Here is a 20,862-nt window from a genome sequence, read left to right as displayed (position 1 = left end):
TTTATTACTCCGCTATTTTGCGCATTTCGCACCCTTCGTTTCATTGCGTTCATCGATATCTAAGAGGGTAAACGTGCTTTTATTAAGACCTTAAAAATTGTAAACGCAAGATTTTAAATTACCCTTATTATGAGTTATTGCTTCTTGATGTTACAGATTTATATTGTCTGCCTCCATAATTAAAAAAAATCGTAGTCAGAAATTAAACAAACGTATGTTTATTAAACGATTCAAAATTTCACAGTCCTCTTTTTTATAAATACCTTTAAATGGTCTTTTTATATTAGAAAGTCAAAGGTCATCTCGGTAAAGTATTTATACAGACATTTTATTTACTATAACTCTTTGATATGAATGCTTATCTCACAACATTGAATCCAAAAAGATGGATAACAATTATTACTATTACCGTGAATCTCAATTTAAACTTTTGTAAATACTCGCAACCCTCAAATGATTTGTGTTAAACCTAAAACACATTTAGGTATAATTTCAGTTGTCGACGAAGCAATGGACGCATACGTTTATAAGTGAATTTATTTGATTTTTTCGAAAAGGTAAACAGCAACACTCATTTTTGTCTGTTTTTGAGGCAGATTGGCCGCACCTCTGTATTGAAGTATGTAATAACTAAGTTTTTCCACAAATCACATTAATTCAAAGTAAAATGATGTACCCCTGCCCGTCAATGCCACTGCTTAGAAAATCCACCCTGAAGGATTAATTTCTTTTCCGCGGCTATGAAAAACAGCTGTAACAACCATTTTTCCAAAGATTGCATTATGTGTTAAGTATATTTTTTTAAGAGGAATTTTTTATTATTATTATTAATAAAAATACTTGATATTTTATATTATTTCTATGTGCCTAAGCGGCTCATTATGAAAAAGGTATCACATTGTGACAGAGTGGGTTAAAACCCAGAAACTGTGACTCAATTGTTCGCGACGCTAACCACGGGACCACAACCCGACACTTCAATTTGTTCGATGAAACAAATGCACTACCCAAAAAAAGGTCGAGATATACAACTATACCGATACACAATGATCAGTGTGACTAAATTGCTCACAGAGCGATTTAACTGTAAGTCACTACCTTTTCAATTGACAGACTGCATTGAAACAGTTCTGTAAATTAATTCAGTGACTTTAACTGTTGTTCACTAATCACTCTTATTTAATTCATGAACGGGTACGTCCATCGCTTACGATCACAGTGATTTGAATTCTAACCTAAAATAGACATTTTATGCAATATCAGTAGGTCCGAGGTAAACAACCGTGTGTCTAAAACGTATAATGTTTTGTGAAGACCAATTAAAATATACTTTTTATAATATTTTACTACTAGTTTTTAGAAAGCAATGTTATTAAATATAACAATATTATAATCAACAATTTCGGTATGTGTTTGCTTCCTTAAAACTAAGAGCAAAAAAACTTTAAACCAACGTTTGACGTTTTGTTTTTAACACGTGTACAAATATTATAACCAAAATGGATTTAAAATCTATTACTAAAAAACCAAAGAGGTTGTTATTACCGTATATAAAATACGTGTGTAAATAATTTAAATTGTTTAATAACGATTTATTTGGATAAAATATTCACGTAATACACTCTTTATTATGCAATGAGGATGAAGTAGTATTACACAATATATAAATATTATGATGAAATATAAAAACTAAATTACTTACCAAACAATTCTATCGCATCAAAAACGCATTGCATAACTTTTAAAATAAAACGTTATTGTAACCTTACAAAAATGAAAACTTTAACCCGTTTTCAAAAAGTCAGTTTCAACTGCCAAAACAATGGTAAAAATAAGTCAAAACAATCTCAACTTCAAACTAAAAGTTTAAACAATAATCTAAATTCAACAAGCACGATATTCAAATCTCAAATTGACGCAAATTCATACTGACATTTTGATCAACACGACCAGTTTTTACGAACATTTCCCGCCATACTGTTTTGTTCCTAAATTGAACACTACGATATCTAGCTTATTACATGTTCCGCTTAAACTCGGCTCAAGCACAACGCCAAACAGTAGAAAAGTTAAGAGCATTTCCCTGTTCTTTCCTTTTCCACCCCACCCTTTTTTATAAGTGGCGCTATTTTTCCTGTCGAAATAACGAGTTTCTTGTTTACTCAGTTAAGACACCCGGAGGGCGGCTGAATTTTCATGCAACAGGCCTATAATATGAATACCATCACGTTCCATATAATGACATATACCTATCATAAAAAGTAAATATACAAAAAAAACGGTAAAAGAGAATATATACGATCTTGAATTCCTCTGAAACGGAATGATATACATAAACCGGATTTGGTTCTCCTGAAAATTTCATATTTCGTCCGCCTCTCGGTTTGAGAATTTCTGCCTCGGTAGTGTAGTGTAGTGGTTTGAAACTTTACGGCACCATTCGGTCTCAGGTTCATTTACAGATGATTTATATAAAGAAATATTGATGGTAAAGAACACTTGACTTTGATGATGTCAACACCACTAATTTCTAGAACTACAGATGTTATTTGTTGATCAAAATCAAATTTGTGCAACAACATGATGACTTAAATACAAAAATAAAACACTTGTAAAATATCAATTTTGAGTTTATTTATGTTAACACGACTTGTTTCGAGAAATATAAATGTTCTCAAAACTAGTCCTGTTTACATTTAAGAAATCAAAAACTGGTATAACGAGTGTGCAATTGATTTATTTTTAAATTGAAATCATTATGTTATTCTATAAAGTTAATCCCTAAACAATAAATAAATAATTCTTTTATTTTATGCATATTATCAATGACTGGAACCTGAATCCTAAAACGGATAGCCCTGTCTTTACGCAACAACGATTAAATATTATTAAAACCAATGATATGTGTTTTTCTTGATTAAATTTATTTTAAATTAAGGTTAAGTTTAGAAAATAAATAAAATACAAAATTTTGGAGTATTTCTAAATGTAATAAAACGGCAAAAAAATGTAATTTTAAATTTAATTAAACTTTCAAATTATATAAATATATTCTTACTTAAAGTCCCCCTAGCCATTCCTGTTCGTCTCCTTTTCCACTTCTTAAAAGACAGTACCTAATTTTAATCCTTCATTTCTTTTTCATAAAAGAGTAATACATGCATCTTAAGCTACATATATCACTTACGTTATCTGCATCCCATCAAATATATTTTACTCCTAGATCTAACAATGTGGAGCGTATTAACGATCGAATTATCTCTGCGGTTTTTTTGGTGTAAAACCTTGTGCACTACTGTATGAAGGCTGGTGGCTAGGAAATAATTTAGAAATTCCAGTTGACTCGAAAACGCGATGTCTTGCCAACAATAGGGGAGTACTACGAACTGTATTGTAATATTATTATTATGCAGCGTGTAAAATGGTCGGAAAGCAATAAAGACGATGTTGGAAGAAAAGAACGATGGCAAATAGCGAGGAGAAATGGGTCGCTTTACGTTAAAACGCCACGCCACAAACACATGTGATAAAAATTGAAAATTTTCTAATGGCGAAAGATGCAAAGCGATATTAATTTTTCATTTATTGATCCAGGAATAGCTTTTGTGGTAATATCTAGCCATTATTTTTTTACTTGGTAAATACCACTTTTCCTAAAAATCTATTGTGATAATGTGTTGGATAATGACGCGAATTGCATCGGAACCGTGTCACAATAGATTTTAAGAAAGAAAAAAGTAGTATTTAACAAGTTGAATTGAACATTACAACATTTTGAATGTATCAAAATACTTATTCAATAAATGTGGTTCTCAGAATGTGCATATAATCCGCAAAATTTTAATAAGCATATCAAATTTTATGTGATATATGCACAATTTTCGAGATCAACATTTGTCAATGAAAACTGAAGAAAAAAAGGAAATAAATGGCGGATATTAAAAATACGTTTTCAATATTCCTATTATTGCTTTTAGGAATTTTTCATCAGCTTAATTGTGAAAAATGATTTCGTGGAAGCGACTGAAAGTACCACAAATCAAAAGGATTTAGGATCGGGCCGCATTCCGTGGGGAACGGAATTATTTTTATTACCAGATGGAAATTAATTCCCTTTCCGTTGATTAATTCTCTCCCTTGTCGAAATTATATTGTTTTCCTTCTTATACTTTTTATAGAGCTTTTTTTAACCTTACATTTAATATCTGAAATTTTCAAATTCAGATAATACAAGATTATAAAAAAAATAGTCAGGCAAAAAATACTCATTTTCTATTTTATTTCTATTTTAATTGTAAAATACCACTTTTCAAAAAAACTGTTGTGGCACGTGTTTCAATGCATTCAACATTGTTATTAAAAGCCATTTAACGGTTTTTGTTAATGCAAATAGTGGTAAACATGTGAAATTTAAAAATATTAACGAGAAACATAAAGTGACTGCCGAATGGATTTAAAATTAAAAAAATCAGTTGTGTTTTTCAAAATCGTTGTTGGAGGAAGTTTAGTTGAAAATAAATTCAAGTATATATATTTATTAAAATTTTTGCTTAGTTTATTTTTAAAAAATTATAATAATGTACAAACAACTATTTTATTTTTATTTTTGATGTCAACAAGTAACACAATTTTTTTTATTTTTGTTTTATCAAATCTTCATTGGAGGATGTTTTGTTTAAAAAATATATTTAAATATTTTTATTGTTAATAAAAGATTTCACAAAAAAGTATATAAAGTAACATTTATCAATATATTTAAAAAGGTTTTTTTTAAATTCTATAATAGTAGTGCGCTTTTACGAACGTACATGAACATTTTATTGACAAAGAAAAGTCAAAAAGGTGATTCGAAAGCTCACTATGTTTAACTGTATTATATAAACTAGATAGACGTTTTGCTAATGGAGTGAAGTTTAACTTCCAACTTTGTCGTAAGTTCAAAAGTGAGGATTACACCGCATCGCTTGGTTGTTTGTTTGTTGTTTTTTTTAAGGAAAATACCGGATTTTGTTTCTTTCCTTTCCTATTCATCTCCTCTTTTGTTCTTGTTTCGTTTGGAGAACATAAATTTCTTCTTCCAATAAACGCGTTCAACAAAAGTGACGTTCATTAATGAGACTGGGACCGCTGATAAAATTCCCAATTTAATGAATCCGCCTAATGTTTTCTGTAGATTATTTGTACACAAAGGACGCCAGCCTTAAGAAAATGCTGAGAAATACAATATTTTTATATATATATATATATATATATATATATATATATATATATATATATATATATATATATATATATATATATATATATATATATATATATATATATATATATATATATATATATATATATATATATATATATATATATATATATATATATATATATATATATATATATATATATATATATATATATATATATATATATATATATATATAAATATATATATATATATATATATATATATATATATATATATATATATATATATATATATATATATATATATATATATATATATATATATATATATATATATATATATATATATAAATATATATATATACATATATATATATATGTAATAAAATAACTAGGTACCTACCTATACATTTTATTAAGTACTTACAAATAGTACCTACACAAAACAGTTCTACCACTAGATGTCGCATGCGTCGCTCAGAATAAAACAAAAGACTTCCGATAATATTGTTAACTGTCAGAATCAGATAGATAGATAGATAGATAGATATAAAAATTATTATAAAGATAAATTAAGAATAAACTTTAATTACAAAGCAACACATTGTTTATTTTATTATTATACACCCACTTTACATATTATTTACACTTAATTTTCAAAAGGAAAATATTACCACGTTATAAAACGACAATTTTGTTAATTGGAAATGGATTATGAAACATTAGATGTATTAAAACAATTACTACAATATGTTCGGAGTGAGAGAGAAAAATCAGAAGATGATCAAAGAAAACGATTAGAAGATAATCAAAGAAGACGTGGAAATTTAAGAACTAGTGATAAAATTAAAAATAAAAATCATGTGAAAAAAATTTCTACAAAATATAAAATAAAATATACTCCAGAAAAGAAGAATTTCGTAGCAGATTGTGTGAGCAGGAATCCAGTATTAGAATCGAAGGAAAATGCAAATGAACAATCAAAAGTTGTAAATTTGGTTAAATTAGAAGATATTTTAAAAGATCAGAATAAAAATGAAGACATACAAATAACACAGAAACAGTGCTTGAAAAATGAAAATAAAAATAAAGTAGAAAAAACTTCTACGAAAGATAAAATAAAATATACTCCAGGAAAGAAGAATTTAGAAGTAGATTGTCTAAGCAGGAATCCAGTATTAAACTCGAATGAAAATGCAGATGAACAATCAAAAGTTGTAAATTTGGTTAAATTAGAAGATACTTTAAGAGATCAGAATAAAAATGAAGGAATTCAAAAGAAAAAAACAAATGGATTGAAAAAAAACTGTGTCTACTTTAAAAGGGTCAAGAAGAAAAAAAAATACAAAAAAAAAGAAAGAAAAAAAAGAACGGAAAAAAGAAAAAAAAAAGAAAGAAAGAAAAAAAACAAGAAAGAAAAAAAAAGAAAGAAAAAAAGAAGGAAAAAAGAAAGAAAGAAAAAAAAAAAAAAACTTTATCATATCACTAAACTTATACCAGTCCCTTCACTACAAGAAGATGATCCGGAGGACGAGTGAAAATTTTACTATGAATTTTCATCCCCAAGGGGGGAGATGTAATAAAATAACTAGGTACCTACCTATACATTTTATTAAGTACTTACAAATAGTACCTACACAAAACAGTTCTACCACTAGATGTCGCATGCGTCGCTCAGAATAAAACAAAAGACTTCCGATAATATTGTTAACTGTCAGAATCAGATAGATAGATAGATAGATAGATATAAAAATTATTATAAAGATAAATTAAGAATAAACTTTAATTACAAAGCAACACATTGTTTATTTTATTATTATACACCCACTTTACATATTATTTACACTTAATTTTCAAAAGGAAAATATTACCACGTTATATATATATATAAATATATATATATATATATATATATATATATATATATATATATATATATATATATATGAATATATATATATATATATATATATATATATATATATATATATATATATATATATATATATATATATAAAGGGTCCGCCAAATAACTTTTTTTTTTTGAAAATGCTATAAAAAACATCGAGTGTAGCTTCGGTTGTGTGGCACGTAGCGCCGTCCTGTTGAAATCAAATGTTGCCAATATCCCCCTCTTCAATTTTTGTGAACAAAAATCCGTTCAACATGGCCCGATAACGATCGCCATTGACTGTAACGGCCACTCCTTGCTCATTTTCAAAGAAAAATGGCCCAATTATGCCTCTGGACCAAAATCCGCACCAATAAAATATGTTGAACGGATTTTTGTTCACAAAAATTGAAGAAGAGGATATTGGCAACATTTGGTTTCAACAAGACGGCGCTACGTGCCACACAGCCGAAGCTACACTCGATGTTTTTTATAGCATTTTCAAAAAAAAAAAGTTATTTGGCGGACCCTTGATTTTCAAAGTAATGTCGCAATATTTTCCGTATTTAAGCGTATACACAACCATATTCGCTCAGCGGAAGGATAAAACTAATTATCTGTTAAATCAGACATGAGCTAAGTGTTACCATTCACGAAATAAGCACTAGTTGAAAAAAAAAACTTTAGATGGCGGACCCTATATATATGTACACAGATAAATGTGCGGCAAATTGATATATGATAGATGTTCGAAAGAATGCAAGGCTTAGATATCGGTGAGTATGTATGAGGTGCATGAATGTGGAAGAGGCGAAGTCACAGGAAATATGAGGAATGGAGGCGATCCTTACAAAGAGTCCATATTCATAGAATTTTCGGTATGTTGTTTACAACAAAAAAAGATATTGTTACATTGTTTTATTTAATTTTTTTTTAAATATTGTAGTGTGTTAACAAAATGAATCTGACCAAATAATATACCTACCACTTGGCTTAACTGGAAAAAAAATATTATCATTTTAACAAATGTTAAAATTAAACACTTGTGGAATACCAATTATTGACTTTTATTTCATTACACACGACTAGTTTTGACCTATACAGTTGTTTTCATAGACAAATGATGAAAACGAATATCACACACACGTATATAAATTCATGTTTATATACTTGTGTGATATTTCTTTTAGCATTTTTAAGATTAACATAAGAGTAAAATGTATGTTTTATAATGTATTTGTCATATGAATCTTAGAGGTTTGCACACTTCACCTGACGGTTTAGAATAATGATAAATAAATAAATAATTTCACGTAAATAAGTACTGATCACATGTTATTCTTACTAAAATTGGCGTCAAGTTCTGACACTAGAAATATTTCCAGGTCAAGTGATTTCCAGAAGAAATAAAAAACAGTTATATATCTGAGCGGAAAACGGGTTAGTTTACGTTTAGATAACATCCGCCATAGTTTTGTTTGCTGTGGAATAAAACACGTTTGCAAAGGGTCTGCGATGTGACCATAGGGGAATGTGCGGCTTGAAACGAAACTTTCTGAGAGATGAACTGTGTGGACGCACCTAGTTCAAATAAAGCTCGCCACATACGTGCATTTACGACTCATTCATTCAACAGTAAGGAAAATATTTTAAACAATTTTAATCTTTTCATTAATTCATTCGCCAATCACTTTGCGGTAATAGATATTCAATTTTAATTTATGTTTTTCTTGGTAAATACAACTTTTTCTTAAAATCCAAGTGACACTTGTTTTGATGGGTTCCGCATCATTTACATCACAAGGATATTGAAAATGATGCGGAATGCATCATTTTCATATCACAACAGATTTTAAGAAATATTGGTAGTTATCAAGTAAATGGATAGATAATTGCCAAAATGTGACTGCCAAATTAATTAATGATTTTTATTTCAAGTCCATTATTAAATATGTTTACTCTTGTAGACGATCTTTTATTCCTTTGTGCATAGCTGCTGATCAACACAAAATAGATTGTAGATTCTTAACCAAACCTTCTAACCGCCAACATTTCAAAATAAGACAGTACTTATATAATAAAATAACAACTAAATAGCTTTTTCCACTTTTATTTTCTTTGACTAGTGACCAGGTTTCGCCGTTACCGATCTCATCAGACTGAATCATCAAATATGATGTAGGTACCGAAAAAACCCAGTTACTGGTCATATAAAGTAAATGTGCAAAAACTATAAAGCTGTTATTATTATAATATTTAAAATTGAGTTCCGCGAAAAAGTCTCAAACATTTTTTATTAATTATAGTTTAGCATATGTTTATGTATTGGTTGGCATCATAAAAGTAATAAAGTAATGTCGAAAAAGTTGTTTTTTTAAGTAATGCAATGAAAAATCTTTAATTAAAATAAAACTTTTAAAATCTTGACACCATTTTTATAAACTACCATAATTTGTGTCAAAGCTGACAGACTACGTAACGAATTGTATACGTCTCTTGGTGAAAAATGCACCCTTTTACAACCCTTAAGTAACATCCTCAAAAGTATTATGTGTCTTTGGAGCACTAACATTTCATCATAACATCCCTTCCTTTGATTCTCTTCCATTCTTCCTCAACTCCTCCCCTTTTCTTTATCCAACTTTCTATGCTTGCTTATATGTAAATATGTTGAATCTGCACAAGTCCTCACTGGCTGCTGATTCAAACAACTTTATACGATTCAAACCATTACAATTCATACGAGATTGTTTGGATGATATTACTGTGAAGCAATATTCCATGAAATAATAATTCTACCAATATTCACACTTTTTTGTTATGAATAAACAGGTTCAATTAATAAATGTAAAAAAACTATTTTTTACATATTTTGATCACTCACATTCTCAATACCCATATTTTTTGCACCATTCTATGCTATTTTCTATTTCATAGTTGAGACAAGAACTGCTAATGAATTATCATTTAATTGTATAGGTCGTTATTTTTCATAGGTATGCAAATTCAAATTTCCCGCAGTAAACTGATGGTTGCACCCGCCGTGTGGCATGTTGCGCCATCCTGTTGAAACCACAGCTCTATCACATAAATGCCGTTCTGTAGCGTTCTTCATTGACCGTAACATTCTGACCGACATCGTCTAAAAAAAATTTTAAGCCAATGATTCCACCTGCCCATAAAGCACACCAAACAGTGACTTTTAATAGATGTAAGGAAGTCTCGAGAAAGGTTTCTGGATTTGATCCACTCCAAATTCAGAATTCTGCTTATTGGTATAGCCATTTAACCAAAAATGTGCCTCATCGGTGAATACAATTTTGCGTTGAAAAAGAGGATCAAGCTGAATATTGTTTTCGGCCCATTTACCGAATCTACGACGCGCATAATGGTCGTTCAGTCTATTCATGGTAAAATGGCAAAACGTTCTGACTACAAATCTGTCAATTGTCAAATTGACAGTCTGTAAAAACAATGTTGCCAGTATAAAAACCAAACTTCTAAAAAAAACACCCGATATGTAAATTGTTGTATTTTATTATTGAATTATTCGAATAAGTAACAGTTTTTTTTGCTGTTGTTAAAAATCACTGAAAAATACATTTTTCATTTATTCTTTCCATCGAAATATATGTCTAATAATAACCCTTTAAAGATGATTTAAAATTAAAATTACCCTTTGAATAGTTAAGGTAATAATAATAAAAACTTGTTTATTATAAATTGAATTTATTTTAATAAATTTATACATATAACATCATACAAACAAATTAAATTATCAATAATAATATTAAATTTTCTTTATTATACAACACTTGTAAAAAATTATAACAAAATTGATTCAACAAATTAATTTCTATTTTAGGGGTTTTTTTATACAAAAGTGTGTTACAATAATAAGCAAACACGATCACTTTGGATAATACCTTACTGAATATAAAGTTTAAAACTGCTATATTTACAAACTTACATTTAATATTCAACATACATTTGTCATATTCCGAAATATTTACCTATAAGATGATATGTAAAAAAATGAGAACAAAAGGAATAAAATTATAAATTTTCATCACATAATCTGACGACAATTTGGAGCAATCTATCGGATTGATTCAAAGTCAATATTTACGTTTAACAAATCTACTTTGTTTAATTTGTCAATGACACATCGCTGACTCCTTTCAAGAGCGTCATAAATAAAAAATTGTCAATTTTCAGTTCTGCATGTTTTCGGAATGCCCAGAAAATGTACTTTATCCCAGCAAAAGAGGCATGTTTTTAATTTATTATTTACCCGCTACAGGGTAGAAAGTGTTGTTTTTGCATTTTGAAGAAAAGGTATTGTTTAATTATTTTTTTTAATATATTGAATATTTTTCAAATGGAGAAAAAACCTTCAGGTTTTACCTTAAAAGATCTGTTACACAGTAAAAAGTTCAATAAGTGGCTTGATGTTTATTTTTAATACATTGTGTTATATTTTTAAACATTAAAAACGTTCTCCTGAAAAATCAAGTTTTTTGATTTATGACGTTCTTGAAAGGAGTGAGCGACATGTCAATATCATTTGGATATATGTTTATTTATGCAATTAATAATGTCGAAACACTTTAATAAATATTTCATAAAAACCAATTTGCTTATAAAATTAATTCAGTTATGTCACCTAATACAGTAGAACGAGATTGATACGAGTATAATCCTAAGGATGAATTTTTAATAATGAATATGTACAAACGAATATTTATCCATACAAAGCTGATAATTGATATATCCCTGTATGTTTTAATTTATCATATGTTAATTAAATGATAAAAAATGCTTAAGATTTCTATCTAAAAAAATCAGTACAAATTATTTTATATTAATTTAAACAAAACAATAACAAATTTTCTTTTATCAATGTATTCAATTAGAAGAAATTTATTGAGATGGAAGGATGGTTTTATAGATCAAGATTAAAGTTCAACTAAAGTCTAAATCGTTCGTTGTTCGCCTCCGTAGTGTAATGGTCAGCACGCTCGGCTACCGTTCTGGAGGTCCCATGTTCGATTCCCAGGGAAGGGTTAAATAAATATTAGTGATTTTTTAATTCTAATATTTATTCAATATTATCCTGGACTGGTAACTGAAGCGGAGGGCTGATCACCTTTCCTTCATGTGTTAACGATCAAGATAACACTGCGTTTATATGATGCAGTGCCCTATGCACCATTGGGGTGCGGATAAGGGTTTGATTGATTTGATTGAAAGTCTAAATACAGTATATAATTTTTCATCGGTGAGATATCCATTTTTGTAAATATTTTGAATTCACATATATTTGAGAGTTAAAACCTACAATTCTTTTTATTTTACATATTTACAAAATAACATTTTCTTGTCTATGTGGTAACCAAATATATTAATTGTATAAAATTGTTAATGTGTATATTTTGTATTTACGTTCATATAACTCACAAAACCTTCTGTAAAGGTCAGTAAGTGGAGTTAGAAGAAAGAGAAGAATAAAAGAGAGAAAAATAAAATAACAAATTATTGTTGTATTGCGGTATGAAGATTCAATAAATGCACCATCGTATGAGTTAAAAACGCTTTTTCAATTAAGCCGAAACGTCAGGATTGCCTTTCGTTTCCATAAGTCGGGACATGTCATCATTATTGTATCCTGGCGACCCAAAAAATGTCACGATCTGATGACAAAATGTATATATTAAAAATAGAGGAACATAAATTCATCCTCTGTGTATAGGGATGAGAATTTAAGGAATAAAAAAACGAAAGAACATATGACCACTTATAATTTAACTTTTTGTGAACAATTCATAATAGATCTGGGTAGATACGACAATACTATTTTGAGTATATTAATAGAAGCTTTTTTACCTCATAGAACAGGGTATACATAAATAAAGTGACAAGTGACCATAAAAAATATTTACAATGATTCAAATCATGTAAAAAAATGGTTTTTCTAACACAATATTTCTTGAATTATTAAATGTTAATTTTATATTTTAGTAGCGTTCGCATTGAAAATGATTATTTCAATAATATGGATTTGATTCAATATTGGATCATGCTTTGATATCCGCAATTGATATAATGATTACTGATATCATTCTCAATTTTGTAGAAAGAGTCAGCGATATCGTCAGACGACGAATATTCCGTGTGTGTAAAAATGTCTTGTTAAACGCAAGCATTAAGTGCTTGTTTTAAAGAAGCATTATTACTTAATTAATCGAAACCAGTACAGTAAACAAATTTATTGCTGGAGATACTAATATAAATTGTAAATTAAAACTTAGTCAGGGAACCGATAATTTCATTGCCACTAAACGGTTTAACTCTTATTATCAAAAGGTTTACTATTTCATATTAATTCAACATAGATGAAGAAGAATATGAAGTCTGGGCAAAACATTTATTGCATTAACTTTGTGATCTGTTATTTTAACAAAATTTTAGTAATGTTAGTATATAACCATCACCGAGATTTTAGTTTGCCGGTTTTGAATCGTAACAGTATCTTCGCCAGGACAATCACTACACCAGCATGCAAACAATACTACACGTCACTACCATAGCACTGTTGGTATTAATCTTTTTCAAAAGACTTGGCAGGGACGGATAGGTAAGGCTCTTTTCTCCGAAAATTCGTTTTTCTTTAGATTATATTGATTTATACTACTCTGAATTTTTTTTCTATTTTTTTAAATGTACTTTTACATATTGATCGCTTTTTACATTTATTCTTTTGTTTTTTCATGTTAATTTTTATTTTAATATTTTATAATATAATGTTAAATAATTATATTACTATTATTTATAAAATTTTGTACAGTTTGAATATTTTGTTAAAACTTAGTTTGTATTCTTTTAACAAATTTTTACGTTCTCTTACTTTTTTATATTGTAAACATTTAATTATCTTTAAGTTTTATTTTAATTGATTGGATTTGTATTTTTTATTACCATCGATATGTATCTTATGTAATAAATTGTTTTGTAAACCCTCGCACAGGCTTATGTATGCCCTGTATTCAGAAGAGTATTATAGTATAAATTAATTCATATTATGAATAAAATCATATTCAAAAGAATATGTTTTAATTAGTATTGAAATAATCATTTTCATTTTGAAAACTCTCATCATAATATATCGTGATAGTAATGACATTGATTTAGTAGTTAAACGGACAAAGTAAATGCGTTTCAAATCATAATTACAGACTTACATTTTAATAATTGACAAAATATGTGAGTAATTAATAGAATTTAAGTTATCCCTTGAATTAGTTAATACGCCTTTTTCAAATCGAATGGGTAGGAATAGAATAATGTTTACAAGTAAAATTAAAACATTTTTATATATTTTGTACAGAAACAGCATGATTAATAAAAAGGTATTGAGGATCATGCAGTCTCATGTGTTTATTTTTGTGTTTGAAAAATCTAAAGGACATTTTTAATAGATCACTATATTGTTTGAAAGTGATTTAAAAAAATTAAGATAGGAACTTAAAAGTAATTAATTTCCAAGTCGCAAAAAATGCATTAAAATTAAAATGCGATAAGAATAATTAATTCAGGCCAATTTTTCACAAAAAAGTTTAAAAAAATATGTATGGTTAGAAAAAAAGAGGATATAATGTTTTTAGTTTGTGAGAAAGTTATTTTTATCTCTGTTTTTATATATTTATTATTCCACTTTTAGATTGAAACAAATAAAATTCAATATTTTATTTATCTAGTGTTGTGTTTCAAACTGGTGTTGTTCGTCTAAGCGTGTCAGTACCACCACTAAAATCTTTCCTATTTGTTTGTAGAGCTATAGCAACTGAATTTGTTGGTCTAAGTTCCATCTGACGGTCCATTTCAAAAGTGACAAAGTCTCTTTCATGCTGAACACTCGGCGAGAAGTCATCGAATGCTGGACCCATCGCGGCGTCATTGTAACCAAACTCGTCACTTGGATTAACAATGTCAGCTGTGGTCGACACTGTGTTGGTTGTTGCATCTCTTGGCATAGTATTTCCACCTACCAGATGCAAGGACTTCGTACTCCCAACATTGTTCAAGAATGTTGAGTTGTTCCTATAACCGCTGACACTTCTGGGCACCTCTGGATAATCAATACTGTAGGGTTCTCCGAACGATGTGTCTGTCAATGGAGGGGGAGGCAGTGGAAATTCATATCGATTAGACGTCGAAACGTCTCTTAGTGATGAAGACACGTAATTTTTATTCCTATGAAGACTACAAGAAGGAGAAACAGGAGGAAGACCATCTTTGTCGAAGAAGAATCTTCTTTGTTTTGATGGGCTGATATAACCACTTGATGTGGAAGGTTCACACCCGATTGGTTGTGATCTTTGGGCTGTGAAGGCTTGGGGATGCCTCTTGCACGGGTATACAGAACTCTGTTCAAGATTTGTGTAGCTGATGTTGGACTCGCTGCTGTATTTCTCAAAAGCTTTCTCTGTTAGCTTGATCAGCCAGTCTTTTTGGTACCAGTTGATGAATAGGAATATGGCGCAGGTGCCAGCTAGCTCTATGGTCATAAAACCGCTGACGTAGAGGATGAAGGAGTATCCGTAGCGATAAGAGAAAATGGGGGGCTGCATGAAAGGAGGCTGGCGTAGTTTGGACCCGACTTCCGCTTTGAATACGGAGATGTACATTACCAATCCGATGAGCATCAGTAAACCTGGAACAAAAGAATTTGTTGTTTATGATATTCATACAAACTCAAGTGACAGTTTATACCATAAAATGATTATGATGGGTTGTATTATGGCATGTCCCTTTTTTTAAATTGACATTTATCATAGGAACTATTTTTGCCTCCAGTAATATAACATTTTTCACGTAGTTTTTTAGATATGCTTTTTTGCTTAAATTTGTGGTAAATATTTATATTTATAAGATTTGACGTAGATGATTGAAAAAAACTTATACGTAAGTTTTCATTTAATTAATTGTGTGAATAACTCACTGGTGAATATTACTTTATTGACCAATGAGTAAAGAACTCACTGGTTTATATTAACCAATGAGTGATTAGTATTATTTGGAAAAAAACTCATGATAAATGAGATTTTTTTATAGGTATAAGTTTTTTTGTTGGTTGTCAATCATAAGTAGAATGATGAATGTTATACGTGCATAAAGTGATCTCTTAAATCAGTCTATGACATGTCGTAAGCCCTGTAAATACCCAGATCTCCATATTCTTCTCCATTTAATTGAGATGCCAAAATGTAAAAATAACTCCTAAGTGGACAAACCCAGATTTGTGAACAAAGATTTGGACACACTAAAAATGTTGGGGATAGTATAAAATAATTCAAGTAAGCAATAAAAAAGCATCCGACTTATTAAGACTGACTATTTAAAGTGTTTTAATTATAGCTAAACAAAAAGAAAACATGACGCTATAAAAATATTTGTAATAAAAAATAACTCTAGTATTATATTTACATATAATGTGTTAATATTACGAGAATGACAATTTCATCGAAAAAAGTATCGTGTCGTTCAACGTCATCTGTTCAAGAACGGGGAAAAAGGAGGTAGCGAAAAGTAGGGTAAGCATGCCGTTAAATAAATTATGACAGCGGAGTGGTTTCGTAAGAACATGCCTCGCTAAAGAGCTTTTATCTCCATATAATAATGCCATTTCCTTGTATCTACAAAGCAATGAATGTGTTACAACGTTATGTCTAGACTTATCATTAGTTACTTCATACAAATAAAGAAATATATATAAAAATATATTCGTACATTTGCACCAGTATGTATATCTGAACTTACGACTCATATGCGTAGTTATATTTGTAATTTACAGGTAGAACACATTGTTTACAATTTTTGTGAGTACATACGTAATTTCACACGCATTTAAACTTTTTTAATATCTATATATATTAAAAAAGTTTAAATTACGTATGTACTCACAGAAATTGTAAACAATATGTTCTACCTGTAAATTAATTGAATTTTTTCAATATTATAAGAATAATTATTCTTCGTTTAATAAAAAATTGAGAAGAAATTATATATTATATAAAAAGAAGAAAGGAGAAAAAATTAGGAACTTCTGGTATGTAACAACTACTTCTTCTTCAAACCCTTATCCGCAACCGATAGTTCATGGGGCACTGCATCATATAAACACAGTGTTATCTTGATCGTTAACACACGAAGGAAAGGTGATCAGTCCTCCGCTTTAGGTACCAGTCCAGGATAATATTGAATAAATATTAGAGTGAAAAACAATAACTAGTAGCTTTATATTTTATTTCCGCTTTGTTTTAAGTATATCTACATACATCTATGTTACTAAATCCATAAAATTGGCAAACAGTTGCATTATTTATGCAATAGTCTAGAAATAATTGTAACGAAGTATTTTTACGAGCAGGCACCATACTGCGTGAAACATACGAAATTGCTGGGAGATCCCCATAAAATGTATTGACTTATTTCACTTTACCCATTTCATGGATTTTGTGTAAGATATACATAACTTTCGCGGTTTGTATAAATGTTTCTAAGAAATTTCACTAGCCTTCATTGTTATACATATAATACAAAAAATACAATAATTATATTAAATAATCCAAAATGATTGATCGATATGCAGTTTTCAGTAAAACGCTGAAAGTGCAACAGAATTTTAAACAATACGGGTGGAATGCGGAGGCGGCCATGCAATGCCTTGCTTCAGCGGAAGTGGAGACAATAACGTAGCTTTGTTGCCAGCCTTCATAACCACCCTCAATAATTCACCGGAAATGTACCGATTTGCGCGGGATTTCTCGCGAACATTATCAACCCCCCGAAACCCAGTGGATTAATGGAACTTGCCTGAATGGGCTTAACTGATTATTGTGGATGAAACATGGCGTTGAGAAAGGAGTCAAGCTGGTATAATAAATACTGAAATAATATTTATTTTGTCCTCTTTTTTCTGCTTTATTTTAACGTAAAGGGAATAAATTTCGCATCGAATCATTAAATCGATCATTTTTAAGGAATAATAGATTTCCACGTTATTTTCATTAAATTTACGTCAACTTCAACTTATACCTAAAATGATTGATATATTTAATGTCATTAATCCCCGATATATATTTTTAAAAATAGATTTATCTTTTCTTTAATAAAGAGCTCACGCATTCGTGAAAACCTGGGTGTAAATGATATAAATAGTAAGGTAGAGCAAAGGCAATTGAGATGGTATAATGGGCAGATAGTGCGTAGAGAACCTCGACGTATTGAAAAACAGGCGATCGCCATGGATCTTCCTTGAAAGACATCTAGAGAAAGACCAAAAACTTCATGGATGCTACAGAAAGATAACATGATTCGAAGGTATGATCTAGGTGACGTTGTATATGATAGAAAGACCTACAACCTGAGGACGAGGAGAGCTGACCGTATCAGTCCACAAGCATGATATGTTGGGATGGAGCAAGGAAGAAGATTATATATTTTTATAAGTGTAAATGTATAAACACACATATATTGAGCAAAATTAAACTAAAGCAGGAAGTTGTTTACTATCAGCAGAATGAAATAACATATCCGTAATTGGCGCTTATTTTACTACGATTTACCTTCTTAATTACAATTCTACCATACTGCGGCGCAGAATCGGTTGTCAAATTATCATTCCCAATTAATATTTACTATTATTGTTCAAATATGAATTCCCGTGGCGGTTCCGCAATCACGCTTAGAATTAATAGTTTCAATTCTAAAGTTTAATACACCTGGATGGGTTTTGCCCTCGGGGACTGGTAGTAATGTAGTTACAGGCAACCTACACCCCACACGTATCCGGTACACTGCCGAGGAGTACACTGTTAGAACGTGATCACCAAGAGTACACGATATCACGAACACCGGGTACTTTAGTGCGGCGGTCAGTGGATGATACCATCGTACAGAGAGAAGCATCGTAATTAACGAAAATTCTACGCGGTTACCATAAACTTAACACCACATTGCATTGAACATAGAAAAGTTTGCTAAAGACATCCCTACAATCACATTTAGTAATAATTTACCTTTGTTATCATTATTCATAATTGATCAACGTTTACCAACATTTGATCAATAATGATTAAAGAAAACACTTGTTTTTTACCACTTGAGTTTTATTATAGACTACATGTTTCAGAAGTTAAACTTCCATCATTCAGGTCTGTATAATAATATGTTATTATACAGACCTGAATGATGGAAGTTTAGCTTCTGAAACATGTAGTCTATAATAAAACTCAAGTGGTAAAAAACAAGTGTTTTCTTCAATCATTGTAACATGTCTTACCACAAAGTTAATGCCGAAACAAATAATAAAATATTTGATCAACGTTTTATTTCATACGTGTTTGATAGTAGAACTAGATGATTTAAAATCAAGTTCTTCTTTTTCTTTTTTCTTTTATTAGATGTGAAGATCTGTTTTTCAAGAATATGATTCCTCCTGTTGACTCCGAACTATCCCTGTGGATATCTCTAGTGGTCTTTGCCATAATTGATTCATTCATCTTTCTTGATTATATTAAGGTTAAAAAAAAAAAAACTAACCAACCACCACGCCGCTACCCCGCAGGGGTAGGCAGAGAGAATAGAACGCCACACCACTCTGTCTTTGCAAACATTCTTCGACTCTTCCACGTTCATGCATCTCTTCATACATACCCGCCGATTGTTACGACTCCTAACCTGACCACTTTCAAGTATTTGGCATACCTGATCGTGCCATGTTTTTTTCCAGTCTTCCTCTGCTCTTTTATTCCACTTACATTCGCCTCATAAATTTGTTTTACCGTTCTTTCTTCACTCATTCGTTCTACATGTCCAAACCATCTCAACACATCTTTCTTAATTTTATCGATAATGCTTATCTCAGCTTTGCATTTCTTCCTTATTTCACTATTCGCTTCCTATTTCACTATTCGCAGATCTATCATACATCGTTTAGGTTTATTAGTAATTAAACCAAAAAAAACATGATAGAGGCTCAAATTAGATACTTAATAATCGTTATCTTAATAGATAACGTACAGAGTCGATTAGCTTTGTGTATCTTGGCACATGAGTTCTGAGCACTGGTAGTTTACTAAAAAATATTATGATTTTTACTGAATGAGGGGTGAGAATACAGCCTAATATAGGAAAAAACGCTTTTTCTCTATATGGTTGAACTTGTTACAGGTTTTGTAAATTTGAGCACATATGTTATTCAACAAACACTGAGATCATTAAAAAGCACTGCTTCATGTAACATAAACAAACGACATAAACTATGACGATAAAATATGAAAATTTTCAAGGAACGAGAGATTTTTTATGGAAATAAAAAGTTAGAAAACGCTTATTGTGCGAAATTTTCCTTAGAAATGCTATCACAAGCTAAAATTTCCTTGTATTTTCAAAGTGAAAGAAAAAAACTTTTTCCTTCATTGAATTCTAAATTATTTATATTCAAACTTTTTCCGTCTTTGTGTTACTTACTCAAAAGAAAGCTCCGAACTCTTTTTTAGAGCATATAACGTATACAAGAACCATTTATAAGGGGTTATGTTGAAAGCTTCCACTGAAAAAAAGGCGAAGAATCCAATGATCGACAGAAATAACACAGTACAAATATTTCATTTACTTACTCTAATGAAATATTATTTTTAATGTAAAAAAATCAATTAAAGTCAATTTATTTATTGCTGTATGATAAACGTATCATAATTAAATAT

General features: G+C 29.8%; 1 protein-coding gene across 1 annotated transcript in view; it reads right to left on the bottom strand.

Annotated features, from left to right (window-relative positions):
* Positions 1-14,859: 14,859 nt before the first annotated feature.
* LOC148312380 (uncharacterized) overlaps positions 14,860-20,862 on the bottom strand; it is a 94,468-nt gene continuing 88,465 nt past the window's right edge. The window contains exon 5 of the mRNA XM_088277425.1: positions 14,860-15,806. Within this exon, the coding sequence (XP_088133551.1) occupies positions 14,860-15,806 (947 nt within the window). The remainder of the gene's footprint in view (positions 15,807-20,862) is intronic.

This window comes from Brachycentrus maculatus, unplaced genomic scaffold, assembly GCF_059751285.1.
Source record: "Brachycentrus maculatus isolate JH-2025_06_01 unplaced genomic scaffold, ASM5975128v1 h1tg000042l, whole genome shotgun sequence".
NCBI classification, from domain to species: Eukaryota; Metazoa; Arthropoda; class Insecta; order Trichoptera; family Brachycentridae; genus Brachycentrus; species Brachycentrus maculatus.
Note: the sequence above shows the minus strand (reverse complement) of the source record. Positions and strands in the feature narration are given on the sequence as shown.